This window comes from Pezoporus occidentalis, unplaced genomic scaffold (genome assembly GCF_034315485.1).
Source record: "Pezoporus occidentalis ecotype Australia unplaced genomic scaffold, CSIRO_AGI_Poc_V1 ctg85, whole genome shotgun sequence".
Classification (NCBI taxonomy): Eukaryota; Metazoa; Chordata; class Aves; order Psittaciformes; family Psittacidae; genus Pezoporus; species Pezoporus occidentalis.
Genome location: NW_026916212.1, coordinates 1235137 through 1259894, shown reverse-complemented (window position 1 = coordinate 1259894; position 24758 = coordinate 1235137). Strand labels below are relative to the sequence as shown.

The 24758-nt window shown below is 35.6% G+C and overlaps 1 protein-coding gene across 2 annotated transcripts in view; it reads left to right on the top strand.

The window, feature by feature from the left end:
• LOC134156353 (integrin alpha-1-like) overlaps window positions 1-22178 on the top strand; it is a 73633-nt gene extending 51455 nt beyond the window's left edge. For both annotated transcript variants that reach the window (XM_062604316.1, XM_062604317.1), the window contains 20 exons: window positions 665-809; window positions 1990-2132; window positions 2635-2778; window positions 4259-4513; window positions 4928-5058; window positions 5789-5952; window positions 6144-6280; window positions 7252-7362; window positions 7921-8006; window positions 8209-8344; window positions 9274-9354; window positions 10986-11062; window positions 11751-11840; window positions 12884-12986; window positions 14121-14234; window positions 15876-15980; window positions 17348-17452; window positions 18273-18365; window positions 19790-19906; window positions 20545-22178. In XM_062604316.1, coding sequence (XP_062460300.1) covers window positions 665-809; window positions 1990-2132; window positions 2635-2778; window positions 4259-4513; window positions 4928-5058; window positions 5789-5952; window positions 6144-6280; window positions 7252-7362; window positions 7921-8006; window positions 8209-8344; window positions 9274-9354; window positions 10986-11062; window positions 11751-11840; window positions 12884-12986; window positions 14121-14234; window positions 15876-15980; window positions 17348-17452; window positions 18273-18365; window positions 19790-19906; window positions 20545-20589 — 2382 coding nt within the window. In that variant the 3' untranslated portion in view covers window positions 20590-22178. The remainder of the gene's footprint in view (window positions 1-664; window positions 810-1989; window positions 2133-2634; window positions 2779-4258; window positions 4514-4927; window positions 5059-5788; window positions 5953-6143; window positions 6281-7251; window positions 7363-7920; window positions 8007-8208; window positions 8345-9273; window positions 9355-10985; window positions 11063-11750; window positions 11841-12883; window positions 12987-14120; window positions 14235-15875; window positions 15981-17347; window positions 17453-18272; window positions 18366-19789; window positions 19907-20544) is intronic.
• The last annotated feature ends 2580 nt before the right edge of the window (window positions 22179-24758 follow it).

Genomic DNA, 24758 nt, shown 5'->3' with positions numbered 1-24758 from the left:
ATTTTTACTCTCTGCACTACATTACACATAATGTTCCAGATGGTGTATCATACCTTAAAAACAGGTATTATCCTGTTAGGGAGTATGAGGATTATTTATAAAATTATCTGTTTGGTAGAGCATATTCTTAAAGTTCACAAACAAATGACCTGCTGTCATCAGAAGCTCACTTCAGAGCCTCTCTTCAGTCCTTGGTGTCTTGACAGACATGAGGTCAGTGAAGTTTGTCTTATCTGGAAGGTTACAGTCATGCCTTTAGGCAAGAAAGGCCAGCAAACCATTTCTCATGGGCAAAAGGCTCCTGCATAATATACAAGACTCAGAGATTCAACAGAGTTCAAGTTTGAAAGTTTGTTTGGGAAGCGTATTCTCTCGTTAGCTTTTTAAATCCCTTTGCCTTTCTGTTTGTCCTGGAATGGTGGGATGAAGTTAAAGGAGCTGCATTTCTTTCTGCTGCTTTTCCTGAATGTCCTGAATGACCATTTTAAGTTGGGTGCATTTTTAACAAAAAGTACGATATACTATGATTGTAGTAGCCATACTATAATAGAAAAAACAGGGCAAAATAAGCGAGTATACAAGAAGCATTACCCAAATGTAAGCATCATGATCATTGAATGTCTTAAAGATAGGTCACACAGCTTTTTGTTTTTCTCTGCATAAGGATTGGATCATGCTTGGAGCAGTTGGAGCATATGACTGGAATGGCACAGTGATCATGGTGAAGGACAGTGATATTTCAATGCCAACTAATGGCACTTTTCGTGACAGGCATTCAGAAAAAAATGAACCCCTTGCAGCCTATCTAGGTGAGAGAAATAGCCCATCTTATAACACTTTTCAACAAATGCTACAAGATCTGTCCCAAATCTCATTCAGAAAGAGTGTCTTACAGAATAATATCTTAGATTCTAGGAGTCTGGGAAGATTTCTAATGTATAAACATGTCTACTGTATGATTTTCTTGTTCTTAAAAAAAAAAAAATTGCTCCTTCTGCAATAAAAAAGTAGTCCAAACACTTACATACCTATGTATATCTATATTTTCCCTAATAAACATGTCTAATCTGTTCAGAGATTTCACAGATTAGTCTAGTATTCTTATAAAATTTTTCTATGCCTTGATATTTTAAAAAATGTACAATATTAAGTCTAAATCTTTGTTTAAAATTAAGCTAATTTCTGTCACTCAATGGATAAGAACAACCATTTACCACTATGTTTTTTTTTAACAATTGGCAAGCTTTTGTTTTCCTCTCAGCCTTTTCTACAAAAAAGCACTGGTGGCCCTGTTCTCTCCTGTAGGGCTTGCTTTCTACACCTCATGGTTCTGTTCACTCTGCTATCTCCTTTAGTTCACATTTTTGCTGATGAAGAGACAACACTAGAATAATTTATTTTTTTTTTTTTCCCAAGCACTCTATTTTTCTTCTTTGCAGAATGTGATTAGAGGGGTTTTTCATATCTCAAATTCAGTAAAGTAATTTTAAATTTAGATCCTGTCCTCTATAATACTTGCAACCCTGACACCACTTTGATTGATACACAATTTTTTTAAGTCTTTCTTCACCCAAGTTGTTAAATTGTTGTTAATATTAAACAGAGCTAGGTTCAAAATGTCCTCAGAATCACATCTGGATAACACTATTAGTTTGACAGTGAAACGATGTCAGCTGTTCTTTGAAAGTAGCTTGTCAATCAGCTACTCACGAGTTATTTATCAGTACCATTATATTCCTTACACTGTGTGCGGATGGCAAAATGAACATGACTCACCAAGCCTGCAAACAGGTTCAGTAACAGTTGTGCTCATGACTGAGACTGTAGGCAAATGCATATCCAGCCCCTTTGACAAACTCTGCTATTACTCTCTAGAATATTTAGGGTTAAACATCTAGTTGTACAATAACCCTTAAATTATTAATCAGAAGTTATTTCTAATACACATATGCATTTTGTGTGTACTGCATCTTAAATTCTGCTTCCTAGGATATACTGTGAATTCAGCACTGACACCTGGAGGCGTGCTGTACATAGCAGGACAGCCACGATACAATCACACTGGCCAAGTTATCATTTATAAAATGGAAGGAAGAGAGGTACAAGTACTTCAGAGGTTAAATGGAGAACAGGTAAGTATGTATTCATGATTAACTACCAGTGGAATATGGCATGAGAAGTAGATACTATGATTTCAAATGAGAACTCCGCACCAGGAGAGTATTTGAAACTGTGAGTTGTAAGCAAGATTAGAAGGAAAGGTTAGGTAGATACTCTGGTATAATAAATAATGGAAAGTGGACTATATAGTAGTCAAAGGCTCTTGGAAATTTTCCCATTGAGGGGAGAAGTGCTACTCCCCTTAGCACATAGAAGGCACCATTTGTACCTTCCAAACTCAAAGAGAGTTGAAAGTTGAATGGGCCATTCTCAAATTAAAAAATCTGACAACAAAACCTAAAACAGAAAACAAGCTTCAACAGCAAACAGACCAAAAAGGTCTTCTAAGTGACAAAGAAGATTCCTGCTGAATGGTTTTCATTTGGCACAGTTGTAAGCAATTGTAGAACCGGTCTCTGAAAAGGCAATGTGCATGACGTTACTGACTGATTTATACCATATATTTTCTCACAGATTGGATCATACTTTGGGGGTGTTCTTACCACAGTTGACATCAATAGAGACTCATTTACAGACCTTCTTCTTGTTGGAGCGCCTATGTATATGGGAACTGAGAAAGAGGAGCAAGGGAAAGTATATATTTATAGTCTGAACAAGGTAAGGATGCTCCTTATTGTCTCATGTCCTTATTTTAAAGATATACGATCATCTAAGTTGGGGAAGGTGAGCTGCTGAATTTAGCGACACATGATTTTGTCAATTGAAAGCAGTACACAGATTGATTTTGAAAACTTCCTTTCGAAGTCTTGTTTTCTCACTTTTTTTTTTCTAACAGACTATATACATAGACAAGCATGTAACATATAACTATATACAGCATATATATATGTAACTATATAACATATAACAGCGTAACTATATACATATATATAGTGTGTGTGTATATATATATATATACACATAGATAAGACATCCTGTAAGCGGCAATACAGCATAGACAGAAATCTATAGAATTAGTTTTCTATCATATTTTCTTTTTGCTTTCACAGATTAGGGAACTGTAGGGCTCATCCATCCTAAAAGTGTGCTCCAGTATCCTTGTGACTTGCTTACCAACCTAGAGATAAACACATCCAACAGCTTTTAAGCACGTCACAGCTAGACTGAGGAATATGTCAACTACACCACAGCTTCTTCATTTGATAAGTCTTGCTTCAAATACATACTTTTTCTTCTTTTTTTCTTCTTTTAAATTGATGCCATTGTATATTGTTATAACAGTTATCAAAATATGGCCTAGCAATGGTGGCCTCCTAAAATGCTATTGTAAGAAAACGACCTGAGGAGGCTGGATCTATTTGACAAGGAACTCTTCCAGTTTCTACATGCATGTTGCTAACAACAAATTGCTGGTGAAGAGGGTTGGCAAGAAAACAAGAATTCCATGTCCTCCAGTAATGTGAGGTTTGAAATTTGTTTTTCCTGTGTTTCCTTTTATCCATCTCCAAATAAAGGAGATGCAGCAACTGCTTGCTGCTGATGAACTCTTAACATGGAACTCATGGGACCCATCTCTTTGAAAGATTGGTTACATAGCATACTGTCTATATGGTTTTAGTCTAGTGTGCACATGGGACCAGAAGGATACATAAGTTAGGCCATGGAGTATATGTCTACTGAGGACAGAATTCAGTCTATATAAGATAAATGCTGGGTTTTATTCTGGAATAACAGTATTGCCATCTGTGTTTCATCGGAAACTTGGCTAACTTCTCAGATTAAGAGAATGCCTTTAGAAAAGCTCTTTACACTGTCTTAAAATGAAGTGGTCTACTTGCAATGACAACCAAATATGGTTATGATACTGTGCTTTCCTGCAAACCACTAACTTCAAGAAGTACATTGAAGCACCTAGATGCAGAAAGAGAGCAAGAATGTCTTTCCCACCTGCTTCTCAAAAAGAATATTTGAATTATATTTACGGACTCACAGTTTCCATAGTGCACTCAATCACTAGAAATAGGATGTAATTGTTTCATTTAATTCATCAAGTTGTCTTCCAGACAGGATCTCTTAAAAACCTGCATTGCTAAAATGTTGATGGAAAACCACAAACTTTAAATCTGCTCTTTCACAGACAAAGTTTGAATACCAGATGAGTCTTGAACCTGTAAAGCAAACATGCTGTTCGCCACTAAAACAGGACACCTGCAAAGTCCTCAAGAATGAGCCTTGTGGTGCGCGCTTCGGGACTGCAATTGCTGCAGTGAAGGATCTCAATCTTGATGGATATAATGACATTGTAATAGGCTCTCCGTTAGAGGATGATCATCGGGGAGCTGTTTATATTTATCATGGCAGTGGCAACACAATCAGTAAAAAATATTCGCAGGTATGAAATCAAACTTTAGATTGTCAGCTGCTGTAACATAAATCCGTTTCCCTATGTCTTCCCAAAATATTGCCAAACTATGACTTGATTGGTCATAACAGCTTGGTTTTTGAGAAGCTCTGTACTTCCAAACTGTCACTGATTTAACTGAATTTCACTCTGTTAGAAAATATATTTGCTTGTTTTTAATAGAAACCTTATGAAATGTTCTGTACAGCCAGAAGAGTAAATATTTGGCAATTCTTAAAATTTACAGTGTTTTCATCACCATGGTAACTGCTTTAGGGGTATCATAATGAAAATGTAACATATTTTAAGAATCTAAAAGTCATCAAACTGCCAACAAGTGCATCTTGAATGTTCTTATAAAATTCCTCAATATACACTGCATAAACCTCTTAATGCTTTTCACAGCGTATTGCATCAGGTGGAGATGGGGAAAAAGTTAAATTTTTCGGCCAGTCTGTGCATGGAGAAATGGATTTAAATGATGATGGACTGATTGATGTTACCATTGGAGGCCTTGGTGGGGCTGCCCTCTTCTGGTACGGATACTCACAGCAGTTGTCAGGCCAGAAAATAACCGTTTGTATTGGGAGATCTGTGTAACTTGCATGCGCTACTGTTTGGACTGTTGTGAGGGTACTGGTTTCATCTCATGTTTTGACACTGGCTGTGAATCTTTGTCTTTTCACGTGTTTCTGGAGGAAAAAGTATAGAACTTAGTGGATAACAGTAATAAATACAGGAATGTTTTAGAAATCTTGTTAGCCTAGTATGACCTTGTTCTACTAGGCCATATTCAAAATAGAAACTGATTCCACTTGTAGCACGAACTAAAAGAAGTAAAACCCAAGGTTTTTTTCTTTTTCATGCTGTATTGCATATTATCTTATTAGCAATATCAAGCACAGGTTCAAAAACTTGGGAGTACTGGCTGACAAGAAATTCAACATGACCCAGCAATGTGCACTCACAGCCCAAAAAGCCAACCATATCCTGGGCTGCATCAAAAAGAGCATGACCTGCTGCTCTCCTGATGCAGGAGATAGGAAAATAGATATTTTGCCAGCTAAATTTTCTGTTGGTTTAGAGCCCTGGCACCCAAAAGCAAAGAGCAGAATATACAGAGCGTATAGTTAATTACTTGTCTAGACCATCAAATATGTGTATTTTAATATTGAATGTTGCATATTTTGTAAGTTAATTCTCAAAGTAAAAAAAAGTTGCTGCTGTTATTTCCGAAGCACTTTCTCTGTGGTGTTTTTTTTTTAGGTCTCGTGATGTGGCTGAAGTAAATGTTTCCATGCAATTTACACCCAAAAGCATCAATATTCAACAACAAAATTGTCAGATAAATAAAAGAAAAACAATATGCATAAATGCTACAATTTGTTTTAAGACCAGACTAAAGTCAAAGGAATATACATTTGAATCCAGTAAGTAGATAAGTGCTAAGCTTGGAATCTTTATGCTATAAAACTGCTATGCTTGCTTTTGTGTATTTCTGCAAAAATGGAATGCAACCTCTTCTAAATTCACCATTCAAAGTGCATTTAAGATATGTTAGGAAAAAAAGAATGTGTAAAGGCAAACTGCTCCATAATATTGATCTCAACTTCCTTTGCAGGTCTGCAGTATTGGATTACTCTTGACTCACAAAGACAAATTTCTCGAAGCTTGTTCACAGAAAGCCATGAGAGGAAAATGCAAAAAAATATAACTATCAAAGGGTCAGAATGTATTAAACATAACTTCTACATGTTGGCAAGTAAATCATTTAAAGTGTTTGACATTATATTAGCCCAAAAATATTCCATTAATTGTAAATTGGGTAACAAAATCTGCAGCCAGAATTAAGAAGTGTACATAAAATTTGTTTACTACTTGAGAATTTATATATTTGTATATGTATAGAGATGTAAGCTATTTACTTAAATGTACAGTCTATTTACCTTTGTCTCTTTCTTTGTGTCTGTCTTAAGAAAGAGCATAACACACCTATTGGAACAAGCATCTATCCTGGTTAGTAGCTTAGATGCATTCAAAACCAAGCAGGAGTATGTGAGCTGGAAGTCTAATTTGCATATTGGTACAATTTCTCCTACTGAAATATAGTAGAAAAACATGCAAATTACGTTTGGGATAGAGAATACTTACTCACTGCAAAACAGAGATGTAATTAACAACTGTGAGTATGAAATTGCCTAGATTGTAAGTAATGTGCAGAGTGAATAGACATGTGCCCACATTTAAGATGTTTAGTGACTTCACAGTTGCACCATAATGAAAATGAATGATAAATGGTGCCCAAAATTTGCTTGAATATGCAATACATCTACTAACAACAGGCCTCAGTTGACTTAACACAAGGTGATACTGCTGCTGTTGCTACCTTCACACAAGGTGATACTGATCCTTTAAGCATGACTAAAAGAGGAAAGTTTCAGAGTAGGTTGTTCTGAGACATTTTTAAATGCAACTGTGTTGGATATGCTCAGGCTATGTGATATTTTATGATGAGATGAGATACACAAAAGTATTAATGGATATTTATAAGGATTGGTTTGCACATTAAATGCTTTATCATCGATTGCAAGCATTCAGTTGCTTCTCTAGCAAGGACGGCAGCAGTGTGAGTGAAAAATATTCTGTCTCAGCATTGTTTGGGATTTTTAACCTGCTTAGATATTAAAATGCATGTCTGTAACTGCAATTTTGTTTTCTTTATGTTCTAGGATAAGCCTGACTTTCAGGACTCTGTAAAGGTTTTGCTGGAGTTCAATTTTTCTGATCCAGAGAGTGGACCTGTTCTCGATAGCAACCTGCCAAGCTCAATATCTGAATATGTAAGTCAGCAAGACTGTGTTAATAACCAAAGTTTTTAAGGTAAAATTCATAGCGCACACAAGATCTGAAAGTATTGGCCACAAATTGGCTAAAGAGGGAGGGTCCTTGAGCTTGTCCAGAAGATGTTTCCTCTAAATGAGTCTTCAGGGGTGAAGAGCTTGATTCAGTGTGCTTGGGAAACAGCCTGGGGTTTTAAAGCATCCAGAGTTAACTGAAGATAGAGGACAAGCAATTTTTTTTTTTTTTTTTTTTTTTTTTTAATGTAGATAGAGCAGGGGAAGGCTAGTCATTTACTTTGATGGTGTTTGGCATCATTCATGCTTCTGCTATTGCCTCTTTTTCTAGTCTAGATGAGTCACTTAGAAGGGAATAGGTAGAAAGCTTACATTTTATCTGTGCATTTTACAGGATATTGGCATAATTAACTGATTAATATCAGGGAAGATTGGTTGTCAAACAGAAGACCTTATATAAGATTAGATAATGAATTAAAATGCAAGTATTTAATTTTAATAATAATTATAATAAAATTGAGAATAAAAATACTGTTGTTGCAGATTCCCTTCACAAAAGATTGTGGAGCCAAAAATAAATGCATTTCAGATCTTGTTCTGAATGTAAAAGCAAGCATAGCTGGAGACAGGTAACTACACTGGGTTTATTGTATCCATTGATATCTGTATAAAATTTCTCTCTAAATTACATATTCTCTGGTCTAATAAGATAATGCTGTGACATAATTTCCAAATCAGAAACAGTATAGTCTGGACAATGAAAGAAGTTCCTCTTTATGTCAAAACAGATTAAAAAGTTAAGGTGTCCAACATTCTTACTTTATTTTACAGCTCTTCTCCATTCATTGTAAAGTCACGCAATGATAAGTTCACCATCCAGCTCTCTGTGAAGAACAAAAAAGACAGTGCCTATAATACCAGAGTTTTGGTTCAGTATTCTCCAAATATTATTTTTGCTGGCATTGAGGTATGAATTTTTCACTATGTCACATTTATCATAACCTATATTGCTGGAGAGATCTGAGGAAACCTTTTTGTTACACCCAAATTCTACTCCTCTGGCATCATCAGTTTTTTTGAAAAATGCTGTCCTTGCTTATCTTTCAAAAAGAGTGTATTTATTTTGACCTGAGTGGACTTTTGCCTCATCTCTGTTAACTACAGACACAAGTTTCACAATGCCACTTAGACAGTAAGTGCTTGCATCTTAGATGAACATCAGCACCATGAACCATCTGTACATCTGCAGAGCCAGAAATGCTTTTTTATTTGTCAGTACAGCTCCTGAGCCCCTAGAATTCTTGCATGTGCACAGAAAAATCTCTTGTCTTGGTAAAGCAGCACAGAGCAGTGCCTTCCTCATCCCTATCTCAGACAGCATTTCTGCCTGCCTCAGCTATGTTACACATGCACCTCATTGCGGGTAGGAAACATTAAGAGAAGTTAGTTTTTCTATCAACAGTTGCACATTAGGAAAAGTCAGGGATCCACAGCACCATTGTTGACCGTGTTGCGGTAATTTACAGAGTAAGAATGTCACTATTATTGCGAAGTTAGAAACACATTTACAAAATTACTTGTAAAGACTGTAATAATGCATATGTTGATCTGCTACACCCTATGACTAATTTGCATGGTGTCCAGTTTGCATATAACTGTTAATGTTCCTAACAATTTCACTGGAAGGAAATAATGGCTGCTAATTTATGTAGATTTCTATAGGTGGAAATTATTTTCCAGAAGTTGCAACTTCCTATTCCCATTCAAGTTAAATTAAGGCTATGACTTTTAAGACATGATGATGAAAAGCAGCAACGGTATATATGTTCAACAGGTCCTTGATGCCTAGTGAAGAGTCTGCAAAACGCCATGATTTCACCTTCTTTTTTTCTATAGGATATACAGAAAGATAGCTGTGAATCTAATCACAACATCACCTGTAAAGTGGGATATCCATTTCTAAAAACTGCAGAAGAGGTAAAAAGTCCCCCTGTATTCTCCTTGCTCAGTGTTGTTCTAAGGCCAAGGCAGTCCCCATCAGTGCTGAATTTCTTTTCTCTTGTGTTCACTCCAAAACCTATCCATGTATGTTTCCTAATCTACCATTGACATGAACTGCACAGACAGGAAAACATTAAATTTGGCCAGAAGGGTCTCACTCCAGGTATACAGAATATTGGTTAGGATATGCTGATAAGATACTTTATATACTTTGTATATAAAACTTACTTGGTTGAAAAGAGAGTAGGCTGGTATTTGGAAATGCTAAACTGGATCTGCCACAGACAGGTATCAGGTGTTCACCTCTGTTTAGTGGGGAGTGAGAAGTGTTTCCAGCAAGCAGTCCGCTTAAAGTCAAGCTCCAGCGTCAACAGCTCCAGGAATAAGTCTGTATCTCCTGCTGGAATAGAGAGCGAGCTTTAGATAAACTAAGCCTTTGAAAATATGCATCTAAACCTAACTGAAATAGTTCTGGTATTGAACTGGAAAAGGCCAAATTGCATGCAAATGAGACCAACTGTCTTTTCTGGCAGTTTTTTGTCTATTCCTCTGGCATATGAGATCTGTGTTGCCGATACAAAACAGCAGGAGAGTTGTTCTTTTACATTGCCTTCTGCATGCACCTTCGAGCTTGTGTCTTGGACTTACTCATAGGAATTAAGTGAGCTGTTAACTTTGTTGCAGCCAAATAAGCATAATACCCAAGGCCAGTGCCCACAGTGCTCCATTCACAGCTTTACGGGACTTTTCACATTTTCCTTTCATGCTTTTTTGGTTAGTTTATCTGTGGCTGTAGATCCCCAAATTTAGAAATATTATATTCTTATTTGCATTCAGAACTCAATCTGATTCACTGATAAGCTTCCCTAATAAACTCTTTTTTAAAGACACTCCCGGCTCTTTTTGCTGTTTTTTAAATGTGAAGAAATACGTAAGACAACTTTCTCTGGGTCACTTTGTAGGAATATTTGTTAATATTAAAGAAAAAAATGAAAGTCTGAGCAAAAAAATCCATTACAGTAACAAATAATAAAGCTTTTGCTTCATATAAAATTATCCTTAAGTGTCAGCATATGAAGGACATGTTTAGCACAGTGTTCCCAGATTTTATATACTGCCAAACTGTGGTAGATTTGCCCTAGTTATAATGAATAGGGAATTTTTGTGAGACCTAGTAGTCATTTATTTGCATTGTGAACATTTCTGTTTGGTATTCTTGGTGTTTAACTGTATATTAATTGAGTCCAGTAGCCTTCTATAGAAAGCTCATCTTCACTGTCGTGGTCAGGTGCTGAAGCTTTGTTTCTTCCTCATTAGAGAAGGGGAAAAAGAAAAATATTTTTTTTTTTTATATATTGCTTGTAAGACCAGTTGGTTTCTATTAAGAATTATTTAGCCATGGATTTCTAATATACTGTAGAGTAAGTTTTACTGAGGCTTCTTAGTTCTAAAAATTTGAGGATTCCCTTATAGAAAACTTAAAATGTGAATACAGATTCTATATATAAAAGTAGCAAAAATGTGCCCATTTTTCATCAGATCAAACCATATCAGTATGCTTTTTTTTCTCTCTTCTTTTAAAATGTGTAATGTATTTCCCTAAACAGATTTCTTTCAAAATATCGTTCCAATTCAATGCATCGTATCTCCTGGAAAATGCTACCATTCATGTATACGCAACAAGGTTAGTTGCAATCCTTACTTGTTCACCTTCTGATTTTTGGTTTGGTTTTGTTGTTTTTTTTTTTCCTTAGAAAGCTCCACAGCTTTGTATTTCATTATAAAGCAAGGATGACTTTTCTGAGCTCAGAAGTAGAGTTAGAACCTTTACAGAAGTACTCAGTCCAGCAGTAGAGTAATGGAGTAAATAAATAGTGGTTTGTCTCTAGAGACTGAGAGTCACAAATAAGGCATAATTTCCAATACGTTTACCTTCAGAAAAGATTTATTCTCTTAAAAAATTACTACCTATTTTAGCAGGAATCACAGTTCATGCTAAACAAAAAGATCTGGCCTTCAAAGTGGAAGAGCGTTGCAGAAGTTGTCTGTGATAAAGGAATGAACTTGCCCCCAGTGTTTGTTTTCCCTGAAAAATCCAGGGATGGTGTGAGATTAGTGACCCTTCCTTGGCCCATTTTCATTCAGTCAACTGCAGTCTGTAATTTTAACAAAGAGCTGGGGCTGATGCAGGATTTAACTTTTCAGTTACTGGAAATATTATTTTGAATTTATTGTTAAAAGGTACTAATTAACTGGAGAGGAGTAGTGATTTTATACCTAGATATGTATTTGTTTCTTAAGATCCCTTCACACTCAGTAGTCATTTTGTGTATGCATAGTCTGATCTCAGTGGCATGTGTTGTTTTTTTTAGTGACAGTGAAGAACCACCTGAGACCTTGAGTGACAACAGAGGACACATAACAATTCCTATAAAATACGAAGTAGGATTAATATTTGTAAGGTATGCTTCTGTGTGCTTTATTTACTAGCACAGTAAATAGCAGATGTTCAAAGAGAATATAGGGTTGTTGTTGAGCTGTGCTGAATATGTACACATGACAGCTTCTAGTCTCTTGAACAGGAAGCACAGGCTACATGGAAAAGAGCAGTTACACAAACTAATGGAGCAGTTACTGTCCCTATCTTGCTGCATCTCCATGTTATCTATTTAGATTTGATCTGCTGTTTGCAAGTACAACAGCAGCTTTTGTTGATTCTTGTACTTTGCTCTCTTCTTTCAAAGGCATTTCAGGTATGTAAGAAAGCAAATACTTGCAACTTCCTGATGGCCATGAGTTCATGTCACTATAATATTGCATGGTGTGGTGTTTGATTTCCAGCTTCAAAAATTACCTTTAATTTTAGATTCTCAGGAGCTTGTTTTTATCAACTCAAACATAAACTTTAATGCACATCTTGTAATACACTTTATTTTCAGAAATATCTAGAATGCAGTTAAATTCCATCCCAGAAAAACATTATTAATATTATCAGTAGACTACATTGCATGGTGAACAGGTGTAAATAATTAAGTCAGATTAATTTTGGATGCATTTCATGGTGCAAATCTAGACTTCTTTTGTCCTGTAGGGAATAAGGATGAATACAGAAACTGATTTTGTTCTCTTTTAATTTGGTTCTCTCTTTCTTAGGACCCTCCCTATTTCACGTGGCAATAGTCAGGATAAGGGACTGCATGGCTAGAATAACAACAGCAAAATTGGGCCCTGTATATTCTTAGGAACAATATTTGCTTATTTTATAATTTCATGAGAACACAACATTTAAATGTGCATAATGAAAAGTTAATACTATTCAAAAAAATGGGGGGGTTAAACTCCAATGGAAGTAGTAGTGCATTCTTAATTGAGAGTAGTCCTGGGGGTTTCATGAAATAATGAAAATATCTATATTATTAAGTGCTGCAGTTTTTATGAAGTTTGTGTGCTTACTGGGTTTTTTTGGTTGTGTTATTTGTTGTTGTTTTTTTTTTTAAATCCGCAGTGTTTTCAAAGAGCACCATGTTATAATTGCAGCAAATGATACTGTCCCTACTGCCATTAACACAACAGAGCAGATTGGAGATGAAGTTACCCTACATTATAGGGTAAGAAACCATTAAAACCATAAAAATTAGTTTGCATTACTTAATGTGATAGCCTATTACTTTAATAGAAGATGTGCAGTATGTTAAACCTTCTACGTGGGTATTTTGTGTTCAACAACTTTTTTTTCTTTTTGCTTGCTTTGGAATAAGGTGAGTCAGAGGTTTTCAGAGTGGTCCATCCCTGTAGAATAGTTCTAGTGGGGTTTAGAGCTGCTACCCTCAGCAGGAGAGAGCTAACATGCCGTGGTAAATGAGAACTTGACCTATGTACATTGCAGTTTAGAAAAGGTATTTTCAAAATCCAGTCAGCTTTGAAAAAGGCAAATGCCATGCTTGAAGAATGTTGTCTTCCCAATGGAATGAATACTGCAAACTAAAATCACTTGTGAAAGATACTTAATGGATTAGAAGCCCAACCTCAAGTTGAAATAGGATTGAATTCAATTACATTTAGAGCTGCCAGCAGCTTATCACAAATGATGTCTGAAGAAAAAGGTTCTTTATCTTTACTGAGCTTGTCCACTTCAGAGTCAGGATCACCCGTTACCCCTGCCAGCAATTCCACCTAGGAGTTTTCTCCACCTTTGGCCACAGCAGCCTGGTCAAAAGGAGCAGCAGCCTACAGATGTATCGCATGATCTTCTCAGGAAAAATAGGAGAGAGGAGCAGGTGAGCAGGAGGGCTGCTATATAAGCACACCTGAGGAGTACCTGGCAGGAGCCTTTGCTGTTACAGTGGCTCCTATCCCATCTTAAAGCATTTTGGGTCTTTATTAAAAATTAAAATGAAATTGCTATAGGTAGAAATCCCAGATGATAAAGAGGATGCAGTAAGCAAGATAACAAGAAGAAATTTATTTTAAAATTGCCTCTTTCATCCTGTTCCTTTGATTTTCTTCAATAATGCATTTTATTACAAAGACCACGGAAGAATACATTTGCTAGTTCACAACAGGCTGTTCTCAGGGAAAAGAGTTCATCACACCACATTTTGTATAACCGACTATGAGAACATAAAAAATAAAAATAAAAATAAATCACAAAAGAAAAGGAAAACCAGGAAAGGGAAAAAAATCACAATCAAATACCATCAAAATAAGGAAAGTACTAATCAAAACCTTTTTTTTTTTTATAGGTTGAAAAAGGTGAACATTTTCCAATGCCAAACCTCACACTGCAGATCTTATTTCCCAATGTAACTGCAGCCAAGAACACTCTTCTCTACCTTACTGCATTGTCACATTCCCAAGTAAGCTAGGAATTTACATTTTTATACTTAATTTAAATTTGAATTTTTTTCTTGTAAGGAATTGCATAATGCAAACATTTGTGGTTATACCTTGCTTCAAGGTAGATGCAGCTTTTAGTCTAAAAGACAGGATGGTGGTCTTTTAAGCATATGTACAGATATGTATGACAGAAATTTATTTAAAAGAAGCAAGTGATTTTAAAATGATGTTGAACAATAACTGTACTATAACAAGGTTAATCTGATATATTGCCAAGTGATTAAAGGTTCAAACTGAGATAAGAGCAACAGGAGTTTCTTTCTTAGTTTTGTCTACTGAGCCTCAGATTATCTCTATTGCAGTCAGTGCTTATTGCAGCGCTTAGTGCTTATTGCTGCTGTGTACACCTAGAGCTCAATCTCCTGTTTAGTCCTCTTCTTTCTGTTACTGAAATTAGCCTTCTTGCACGTCTCCTCTCCAGCACTAGCAGTCCTCTGGCTTCTTCCTCCTCTGGGGCACTGAGACATCTTGAAGGGGATGGTAGGTCATGTCTTTCAAATGCTCTTCACTGCAGCCCTCATTTGAGTTTTTTCCATTTCACTCCTCCAGAGCAACTGAAGGAGATCCCAATTCCAGCAAGTCACATAAATTCAGTTCTGTATATATTAAAACTAGAGCTATATGAGTAACTGGATGGCTGAAGAAGCCAAATAACAATAAGTGATGACCTAAACCTGTTTGTTTTTTTTTAATCTTCCCCTCAGAAACAGACACGCATGTGCCTCTCTCCAAATATTTAATTTAGTTTTGAGATGTTGCACCACTAAAACCTAAATCACATGATCTAAATGAAAGCTCAAGCTTCATTTTAAAACCAAAAAAATCCCTCAACCCCAAAATATTTCATGTTTAGAATATAAAAAATTGCGTCTGTTCTTAAATTCCTTTCCCATTAGTTTCGTTGCTACAAAATCACACATTTGACCCATGTTTGCACACAAACTCAACAAATCTGTACTTTTCCTGTGGGTATAATTCATCTACCACTACTTACGCTGTATTGATAGTAGTTTGCCAAAGTGCTCTGCAGGGGTTTGCAATCCTCTTCATGCTAGCAATCTGAAAGTGAATGAGCTGACTAAGAAAACAAATTCCCCTATTCCAAAGACACCAGAAGATTTTCCAGCTGCCTTTGAAGGAGCCATGGAGTTCTAGCAGTGCTCCAGCACCTGCTGTGCCTCCATGGAGGCTCCTGAATCTTACACTTAACCTGCCTGTCTGCTTGCTAAGGCAGAACCTCTGTGGATTCCTATGCAAAAGGTATTTAGCTTTCCTAATAGCTAATTCTTGCTGGTTCGTGTAGCTGTCATCTTGCAGGAAGCTCTGGTTTGCTTCTACATATGTCTAGGTAGCTGGGTAGAGTTTAAATTAAATTATCTCATAACAAGCTCTTTTGTTGTTTGAATAATGATACTTTAGTACCTACACCATCTGAGTTTCCTATTTCACTATCTTGCAATATGCAGTTTTGTTACATTTAGCAGTTTGTAAATATTATTGATATTATTAAATATTATTATTGTTGCCCTGTTTGCAGAATATTTTTTGTAATAGATTGTATATGCAGACAATAAGAGTAATATTTGTATTTCTACTGACAGAATACCATCTGCCAAGCTAGTTACCCTGTAGATCCCTTAAGGATCAGCACTGGGAAATCATTTGTGGTTCCAAAAATAAAAGAACCTACAAAGGATACAATTATGGTAAGACTACATATAGTATACATATTCATTCCAGATACTAACCTAGATCTTGGAGCTGATTACTTATGCAATAAATACATAAAAGCTTCTCTCAAACTGTATACTATGGAAACATTTTGTCTCAATAACCTCAAAAGCTATCTTTATGCAGACTAGCTGTAGATTTTACTCGGCTACAAAACTGTATGTGGAACTGAATTGTTTTGTAGTTTTGGTTTTTTTTAATTTAGCAAATGTGTAAACAACGGTAGCACATTTGACAGTTGAGTAAATCTCCACCTTCTATATTCCCACGGTAATTACTAAATAGTAATATTTTAAGAGCTTCTCATCTCCCTTGCAATATTTTTAGATATCCAGTTGAAAGTATTTTCAAATGCTGGCACTCTGATCTGACAGATTTTCTGTGCAGCTGGTAGAAATATAATTAATGATCTCATCTGGAAAAGATTAGCCTTTCACATTTAAATGGGAGAGTTGCAAAGTAATTTTGCTGCCAGAATTGTGTTGGCATGTCAGAGGGAAACCTTCATACTACCTCCTCAACATAGAGGTACAAGTTGAATTTCTTATGTGAATGAAACCATGCCATAAGAAGAATATTTTGCCAGCTTATCATAGTCCTTTACAGTGGTGATAAAAGTCTAGGCTGTGCAAATATTCCCAAGTGTTGAACATAATTCTGCTGCCCTCCCAGCTAGCAAGTGATACTGGGAAGTAAAGATACTTACATTTTCTCTCACATATCCTCCCCTGCTTGAAAGATTCATGTGTAACATGATTTGAAAGGATCAAGAAACACTGCAGAGAAGCCATAGGTGTGTTAGCAGAAAAACACTGGCTGTTATAAACTATGCCGCCTTTAGGAACGTAGCTGTTGTCTTTTCCTATGTACATACAGTAACAAAGCTTTCTCAAGGCTAAGCAAACCTGCGATAGCTGAATGTATTCTACCACAGCATGAATATCTCAACTCAGTTTATATATTATATACTGCAGTGTCATTTTTACATAAAAAAATTTACGTAAGAATTTTTACATATAATTCATATCAGGTTAGTACTAGTGTCATAGCAAGTCTATGATCTGTATATATTCTTTTCTGTGAGGGTGCTGAGGCACTGGTACAAGGTACCCAGAGAAGCTGTGGATGCTCCATTCCTGGAAGTGTTCAAGGCTGGATGGGGCTTTGAGCAACCTGGTGGAAGGTATCCCTGCCTGTGGCATGGAGCTGGAATGAGATTTTCTCTAAGGTCACTTTTAACCCAAACCATTCTCTGTTTCTATGCTATATAGTAGTTTACATGTTTTTGTTTTAGTAACATGAAGTATCTTGCTATTGATTCTTGCTGGTGCCTTTTAAACAGGACTGTGATACATACAGCTGTGCATCTATTAATTGTGCCCTGGTCCCATCTGACTTATATCAAGTGAACATTTCATTAAGGGTTTGGAAACCTACCATCATAAAAGTAAGTAAATCCTATTTGTATTCAGAATACTCATGGGTTTAAGAAACTCGAGTTTCTGATGTCTATTAAAATCATACATTTCATTTTCTTAAGTCTCCACAGTCCCCTAGTATTTGAAACCATTTCTGTTGCTATTTTAAGATTTCCTCAAATCTGAGTTACATGTATTTTGCTATCCTTAAAGAAAGTACTTAGAACCTAGCAGGAATTTCTTACCTAGCAGGTAAAAAGGCACCTTATTCTGTATTAATGGTACTTTTTTGAATAGTTGTTATTTATACACCCACAAATTCTAATTCAGCATATATAAGGAGGGGTATATAGAAGAATATAATTTTAAAATGATTTCTAATCTGGAAAGATTTCTCAAGTCTTAAAAATATTTTTTCATCAAACAGAGCAGAGGAGAGAAAGTGCACTCCAGCTCACTACTGTCTTGATGGTTACAACAGTGACCAGGCTGTGGTCCATTTTGCCCAGTGATACTGAGCTCCTGGTTTGTGTCTTTTTTAATGGAAAGGACAGGAGGGGAGATACAGCAGAATTTTTATAAAGCCTGAATCTGCCCCTGTTTACAACGTAGTATTCCAGAATTACTTAGTATTTATTTGAAATCTCTGTGATCGACTCTTTCAAGTCTTCATCGCTATCTTGTAAACAGTGGTATATATGCTGAAGGTGTGACACACATAAGCAGCTTCACTGGCTTTCACATTTTTCAGCATATCCCAAAATGCAGCATAAAGTTTTGCTTTCACCCTTCTCTTCTCTACTTCAAAATACCTAATTATAAGCCATAGCCATTTCTTACTTTTTCCAGGCCAGTATTCACAGCTTAACCCTTGTTGTGAAAGCGTTACTTAGGAGTGAGAACTCGTCACTGATTCTGAGAAATGACCATCAAAAACTAGAGGTAAGGACATAATAATTCATGGGTTTACTTTCATTCATTTTCATTCATTCCTAGTGAACTGATTGTTACCTGTTTTATAGTATTATCTCAGTCTGAATAGGAGTGTTTTCATTATTATCGTAGAAATGTCAGAATTAGTCAGATAATGATACCAAAATCCCACTGCCCATCAATATACATGGGGGAGAAGTACTATCTGAAGTATTTCTGCCTGCTGCAGTATAAATGCTTCCTGCATCTATGTAAATTAAAAGCAATTCAAATTCTTTTAAGGAATCAATAGTATTTTAGAAGTTGTCCTGGGTCATTTAAGAGTGCTCTTACTTTGTGCATTCTATTTTCTTTATTATTTCTTTGTTTGTTATTACTTTCCACTTCAGCACCCTGGTTATATATTTGAAACGGGATCTTTTATCTTTTGGAATTTCCCTGTCATTTTCTTAGAAAAAAAAAAATCGTAGTAGTGGTGTCAAGTATAAAGAGAAACATCTTTAATTTGGAGTTGTTATTTATCCTTTAAGACTTGTTATTCCAACACATTTATAGTGGTTAATGCATTGCTTTTCTGCAATAACTTATACCTGCAGCGGCTTATTTACTAAAATGTACATTTTTAAGCAAAAGACTTAGTATGTTAATACCCCAAAATTTAGAGCAAAGTAATAATATAAATTACATCTTGTGCAAAATATTTTCAAAAATACAAATATGAAAGGTCAACTAATAGCTGCTATTGTATTTGAGCATTTCTTTTAAGCGATAGATTAAAATTCAATCCAGGAGTGAAACAGAGCTGGGAGACTTGTGTTTACACACCAAGGAATTTCAGAATTAACTTTTTTAAGACATAATTTCAAGTTGAATGTTTACTGTTCAACTCTTCAACTTTTTTGAACTTTTTTGAACTCTAATAAATTCTTAAAATAATTCAAACTCCCATATGGTCACATTTATTTAAATGTGAAAATTCCTTATTTCAGTTTAGTTTGCACCAGATGTGCCTTGTTTAAAATCAAATTAGTATCTACACAGCCTTCTGCACTTATTTTGTTTAACTGGTTTAGAAGGTTGTTGATCACTGCCACCTTTTAGGGAGGCTGGCAGTGGGGGATCAAGAATATCCTAAAGAAAATTCTCAACATACACTTCATGTATTCATTTTTTTGCCCTGTATCCATTATAACAGTGATTACTGACTTACAGCAGGGCTGGCCCTCATGAAATGCGTGCACTTAAAAAGTGCAAGATACTATGTAAATATCGGGGCTTGTGTTGCAGATTATTTTCCCATTCCCTCCTACAAATTCCTGTACTTAAAATGAAGCACCCATGAAAATCACTGCATGCTGCTAAAAAGTCACGCTGCTTTGTTGATATTTTAGAAGGAAAAGTTATTTACTGCTTATATTCTGAACAAATTGCAGACCATGATTAAGATTTCCAAAGAGCTTCCACCAGGTACAGTCCCCTTATGGGTTATCCTTCTGAGTATCTTCGCTGGACTCCTGATTCTTGCACTGCTTATATTTGCTTTGTGGAAGGTAAGCTGCATGTTCTTGTCTTCATGAAAATAAAAAAATATACTTAAATTTTCTGCTCACAGATACCACTTGAAACTTATATTGCCAATACGTTATGAAAAGAAAAATAAAAGATATTTTACTATGATTAAGGATTTATTAAGGGCAGGTTTTTTAGCTTTGGCTGTGGCCTTTGATAACCAGTTTTTTAGTTTGTGCAAGAGATGCTAGGCCTGTGGTGTAAGTATTGCCACAAGTGGGCACTCCAAGCTAAACATTTAGCATAGGAAGGTTACAGTTTATAAATTTCAACGTACCTAACCTCTTGAAAGATTTGACAAGTATAAAATACAGTATTATTTATACAAATTAATATCAAATATTATTAAGCATTTTAGCTTTTGACATTATGTGAGCATAACAATGGTTCAGCAATCACTCGCTGTATATTGTTTCCTTTTGTCTGCTTTTGCTACATGTCACTTTAGCTTTTCCATTCCAGGAAAAGCAATGCTGTATTAAAGTGACAAAATATTAAATCACTTCTTAACTGTACTGAAAGTATTAAAAAAAAAGTATTAAGAACCAGCACATGAACGCAACCAATATGGGTTGTATGCTTGAGCATTTTTTAGTCACTTTTTTTTTCTTTCCTTCAGGCTGGATTTTTCAAGAGACCACTAAAGAAGAAAATGGAGAAATGAATTAAAAGCAAAAAAAAAGCAGAAATTTTTGCTCAGGTCTGCCTCTAAAATGTTACTGTAAAATTATAAACTTAGATGCAGTGGTCAAAATTTTCTAAACTCTATAAACAAGAAGCAGAACAAGAAGCAAATCAAGCACACGTGCAAAGGAATGATGCAAAGAAAGAATAAACACACTTATGGCATTCTGTGATACTCAAGGACATGCTATAAGTATTACTCATTTTTGGAGAGTAACTGAGTTCAAAGATTCTAACATTTTTTAATATGAAAAATGCATAATCATATTTTTATATACAAATGTATATAGAACAATTTTTCACTCCAAATTATGCAAAAGTCAGCTTTTATGTAGCAATCCCAATCTTTTTTATCAACTTATAATTTTCAAAAGGAAAAAGCATCATTTTCCAAATTTCCTCCTTATCAGTTCTGTGAAAGCAAACTGCTAGTTCACAAAGCCAAACATACCAACTTCGAGAATGCACCAAATACTGTATCGTAACTGATGTAATAACAACTGAGAAGATAGAAGCACATGCAGAATTTTGGGTGAAAATTACTGAAGTACCTTGGCTTTCTTTTTCTGCTTGTTTTAGTGTGTCCAGCTGAACCCAGGATACTTCAAAAAAGAGATTTTTGTGGTCAAGTGGACCATAAAGGATTGATCCATTAAACTGTGTAACTGTTTGAACTTGAAAGAGATTTTTGGCAGGCCTAAAAATGTATGCACAAAACCTATCTTATTGCACACTGTACTCAAATAAGCAGGGCACAATTGTATCTGCAAATTGAAATATCCATATTTATGCAGAAAATGTTTAGAGGTACCCTGAAAGTTTAACTCTTGCTGTATATCTTGGAGTAGCCAGGAGGGTGCTTCATAAACTGTCACTGTAAATTTAGCATGTATCTATTTAATCCAATGAGTTTAACGTGTACAAAATTATAATTAACAAAAGAACACAGATAGGAAATTCAGCACTGGCAAGCTTCTAGTAAATTAAGTCGCACCTCATCTTTGTTACTTACGAGTTTAAGAAGTAGTGAAGAATTTGCATACTAAATAAGCACTTAACAAATTATGTTTATTTTTTGTCAAAGATTAAAAGTTTATATGAGACCACACTGAAATGTAGATAGCAAAAGATTTAAGAAATGTTTTCTTTCTAGTTACACTATTCTGTTTTTAACTTTCTTTCACATACTTGTCTTCCTTCTATGAAGATCTCTCACCAGGGCTCTATACCTTGTCCTTAAGAGCTTCCTATATTACTTACAGCCACACAAAATTTACAGAAGAAAATAGAAGCATGCTGGCAAAGTGCAGTTTTGCCTTAGCATGAGATGGCTTGCTATTGATTGCCAATAGGTCAGAAAATGTTGAGGAGACATCCTGAGTTTTATAAGACATACTGGTTTGTAGAAGAGTTTTGCCTTGCCAAGGAAGCCAGGAAAAAATGTTCCTTCTCTTGATACAAATGTCATTGAAGTGAAACCAAAATCATTGTAGGTTTCCAAAAGGTTTTAATCCAGCGCTGACTTTATAGCTTAAAAAGCAGTAATATATTTTATAAAGAGTTTTGTTTTCTTTTGGTTTGGGTTTGTTTTTGGTTTTTTTTCTGTAAAAAGAGACCATAGATTGGTTTGAACATGCTGGCAAGTACAACTCTGGAAGTGTGCCATGAGGTGCTTTACTGTTTGAAAGATGCTGTCACTCTTAAGTTCCTTCTGTTTAGCTCTTAGAGGGTAGTTCTTTCTAAGAAGTAGTTCTTTTTAAGGAAAAGGCTGAGACTATGTGGATGCAGCAAGTAAGATTAAGTTTGAAAGTGTTTGCAGTTTCTCCTTGTGTCTGTGGGAAAGGTGGTTATTTCCAGCAATAGTCTGCTGAAGGTAGCAGCATGACTCAGAGGAGAGGGCAAAGCCCTCCATGGGAACACTGTGGGTGGCTGTGCTTTGCGGAGACTGCGAGAGCCACTGAGTCGGCAGACTCGCTGGCTGTGCTCATCTGAGCACCTGGAAGTGCTCCCTCCCTATCTGGAGGGGCATGAGGTGAGTTGTCCTGGTTCTGAGCACAGAAGGAAGACTTGAATGGAAGAAAAAAGATGACATAGAGGAGTTGTGTATAGAATCCTTATTTCATTCCTTGTTTGAGTTTAGCTGTCCCTAAAGGAAAGCAAAAACCCATTTGTTGAACAGTGAAGATAAATTAATATTCATCAAGGAGTTTCAGTCCCATGTGAGATGCAGGTTTATTTTAAGTAAATGTATGATTTTTCCAATTTGGTTGAAAGATTTAAATGGCATTTGTCACTGTAGTATCTGAATGCCTCAGAATTGTAAATGTTTTTTCCTTACAGTATCTCTGTAAAGGCATAAAAGTGCTGTTACCCTATTATGGTTTGTAAAGGAACAGAATTATGAAGGAATTGTGACTCACCTATGCACACATAGAAAGCCTGTGGCAGCAGAGGAAATACTTATATTTATTATTATTCAGGCAGTTTGTTAACCATGAGGTCATTTTTCCTGGCTTCATAAAATTACTCACAGGTTATGCAAGCCATACATAATTTTTATGCAGCATACTTTTATTTTAAGTATTTTAGTTTTCAGTTGTGATAAGCTGTTAACCAGAGCTTTTTCTTTTCTGATGACACTTCATATCTTATTTTAAAGCATCAGCCTAACTGAAAAAATATGTCAATAAGACAGTCTTTTTCCCTAAATAAAGGCTACACGAAAATACATATTTTATCAATGCAAAGTATATTTGAGATCAGTGTTCCATTCTTTTTAGACTTGCTTTGCACTGTAAAAACAGTAATAAGCTTCATATAACCACACTGCTTCCCTTTGTCATGATGCTTTCACCCTTTTCACATTTGTCCTATTATCAGATTTTCATTTATAATATCTATTTAAAATGTAAGTATCTAAAGGGGATAGCACTATAGCACATTATTCTTACACACGCTAAATTAGTAAAATTGGGGATATCACTATAGCATGTTATTCTTACACAAGCTAAATTAGTAAAATTGATATTTTTATTCATAAGAGCCTTTCTACAGAGCACTGCAGGAGGAGTATTTTACTACTTTTCACTATATCCAACAGAAGAGTCTATTGAAAGCAATATTGCAAACATCGGGAACATCTCACGGAAATTTGGCAGGCAGAAAATATATCAGAACAGTGTGTAATCTATTTTGTTCCTATAAAAGGACACATTAGGGTTGCAATATGATTCTAATAACTAACAAGCTAAAATTTTTTTCATTCAAATTAAAGCCTATAGTAAATATATATATACATATACAGGGTTTATAGTCAGAGCTTAAGCGATGGAGGGACTCTGGTCCAGCTCAGTTCCTAATTTCAGCACTGAAGTAGCTAATCTTAAAGGGAATGGACAAACTACATTTCTATAGCATAGAACTTTTCTGCAAAGGAGCAAAAGCTTTAAACTATCACTCCTGCTTCAATTTGAGACAGTTCTAGAGGTTGCTGATCCCTTATGTAATTTTGGAAAGCTTAGAAAACAGCATGTACATTGGAGCAGTCTCCCTGGGCAGCTGCTTATGTTCCTGTACTTGTCTGGTGTCACTCTAAGTCTGTATTATGAGCCCTTGCTGCAGATGCAACCCACCTATCCTGATAGCTTACCTGAGCCCTTTAGTACATCTGTTCTGAGTCATTTTGAGCATGGTGTTCCTCTTCTGCAGAGCTTGAGTCAGGGGAATCTACCTTAAACTGGAGCCAAGGGTTTTCAGCTCACTTGGCACCCAGAGGCTGGAGTTAGGGTCATACTCGTGTAATGAATTCCACATAATCTGATTGTTTTAATTATTGATGTAATTATTTTATAGATCATGAGCCATTCAAAAGTTAAAGCAGAGCAAGAGAATCAGATTGTACCATCATTAATTATACTGCTTAACGGTAATATAAGGGAATTTCCATCTTATTTAAGAAAATCACAACTTCTGCACAGCAGTTTCTTTTTCATGTAAAATTATTCCATGTGTTTACTGATTAAAATAAAAATAAAGAGTTCCTGTAAAATTATTCCTTGTGTTTTATTGATTAAAAAAATATATAATTAAAAAGTCTAGCAAGGCTCTTTTGTAGTTTGTTTGCTTCTGTTGATATAAGAATAATATAAA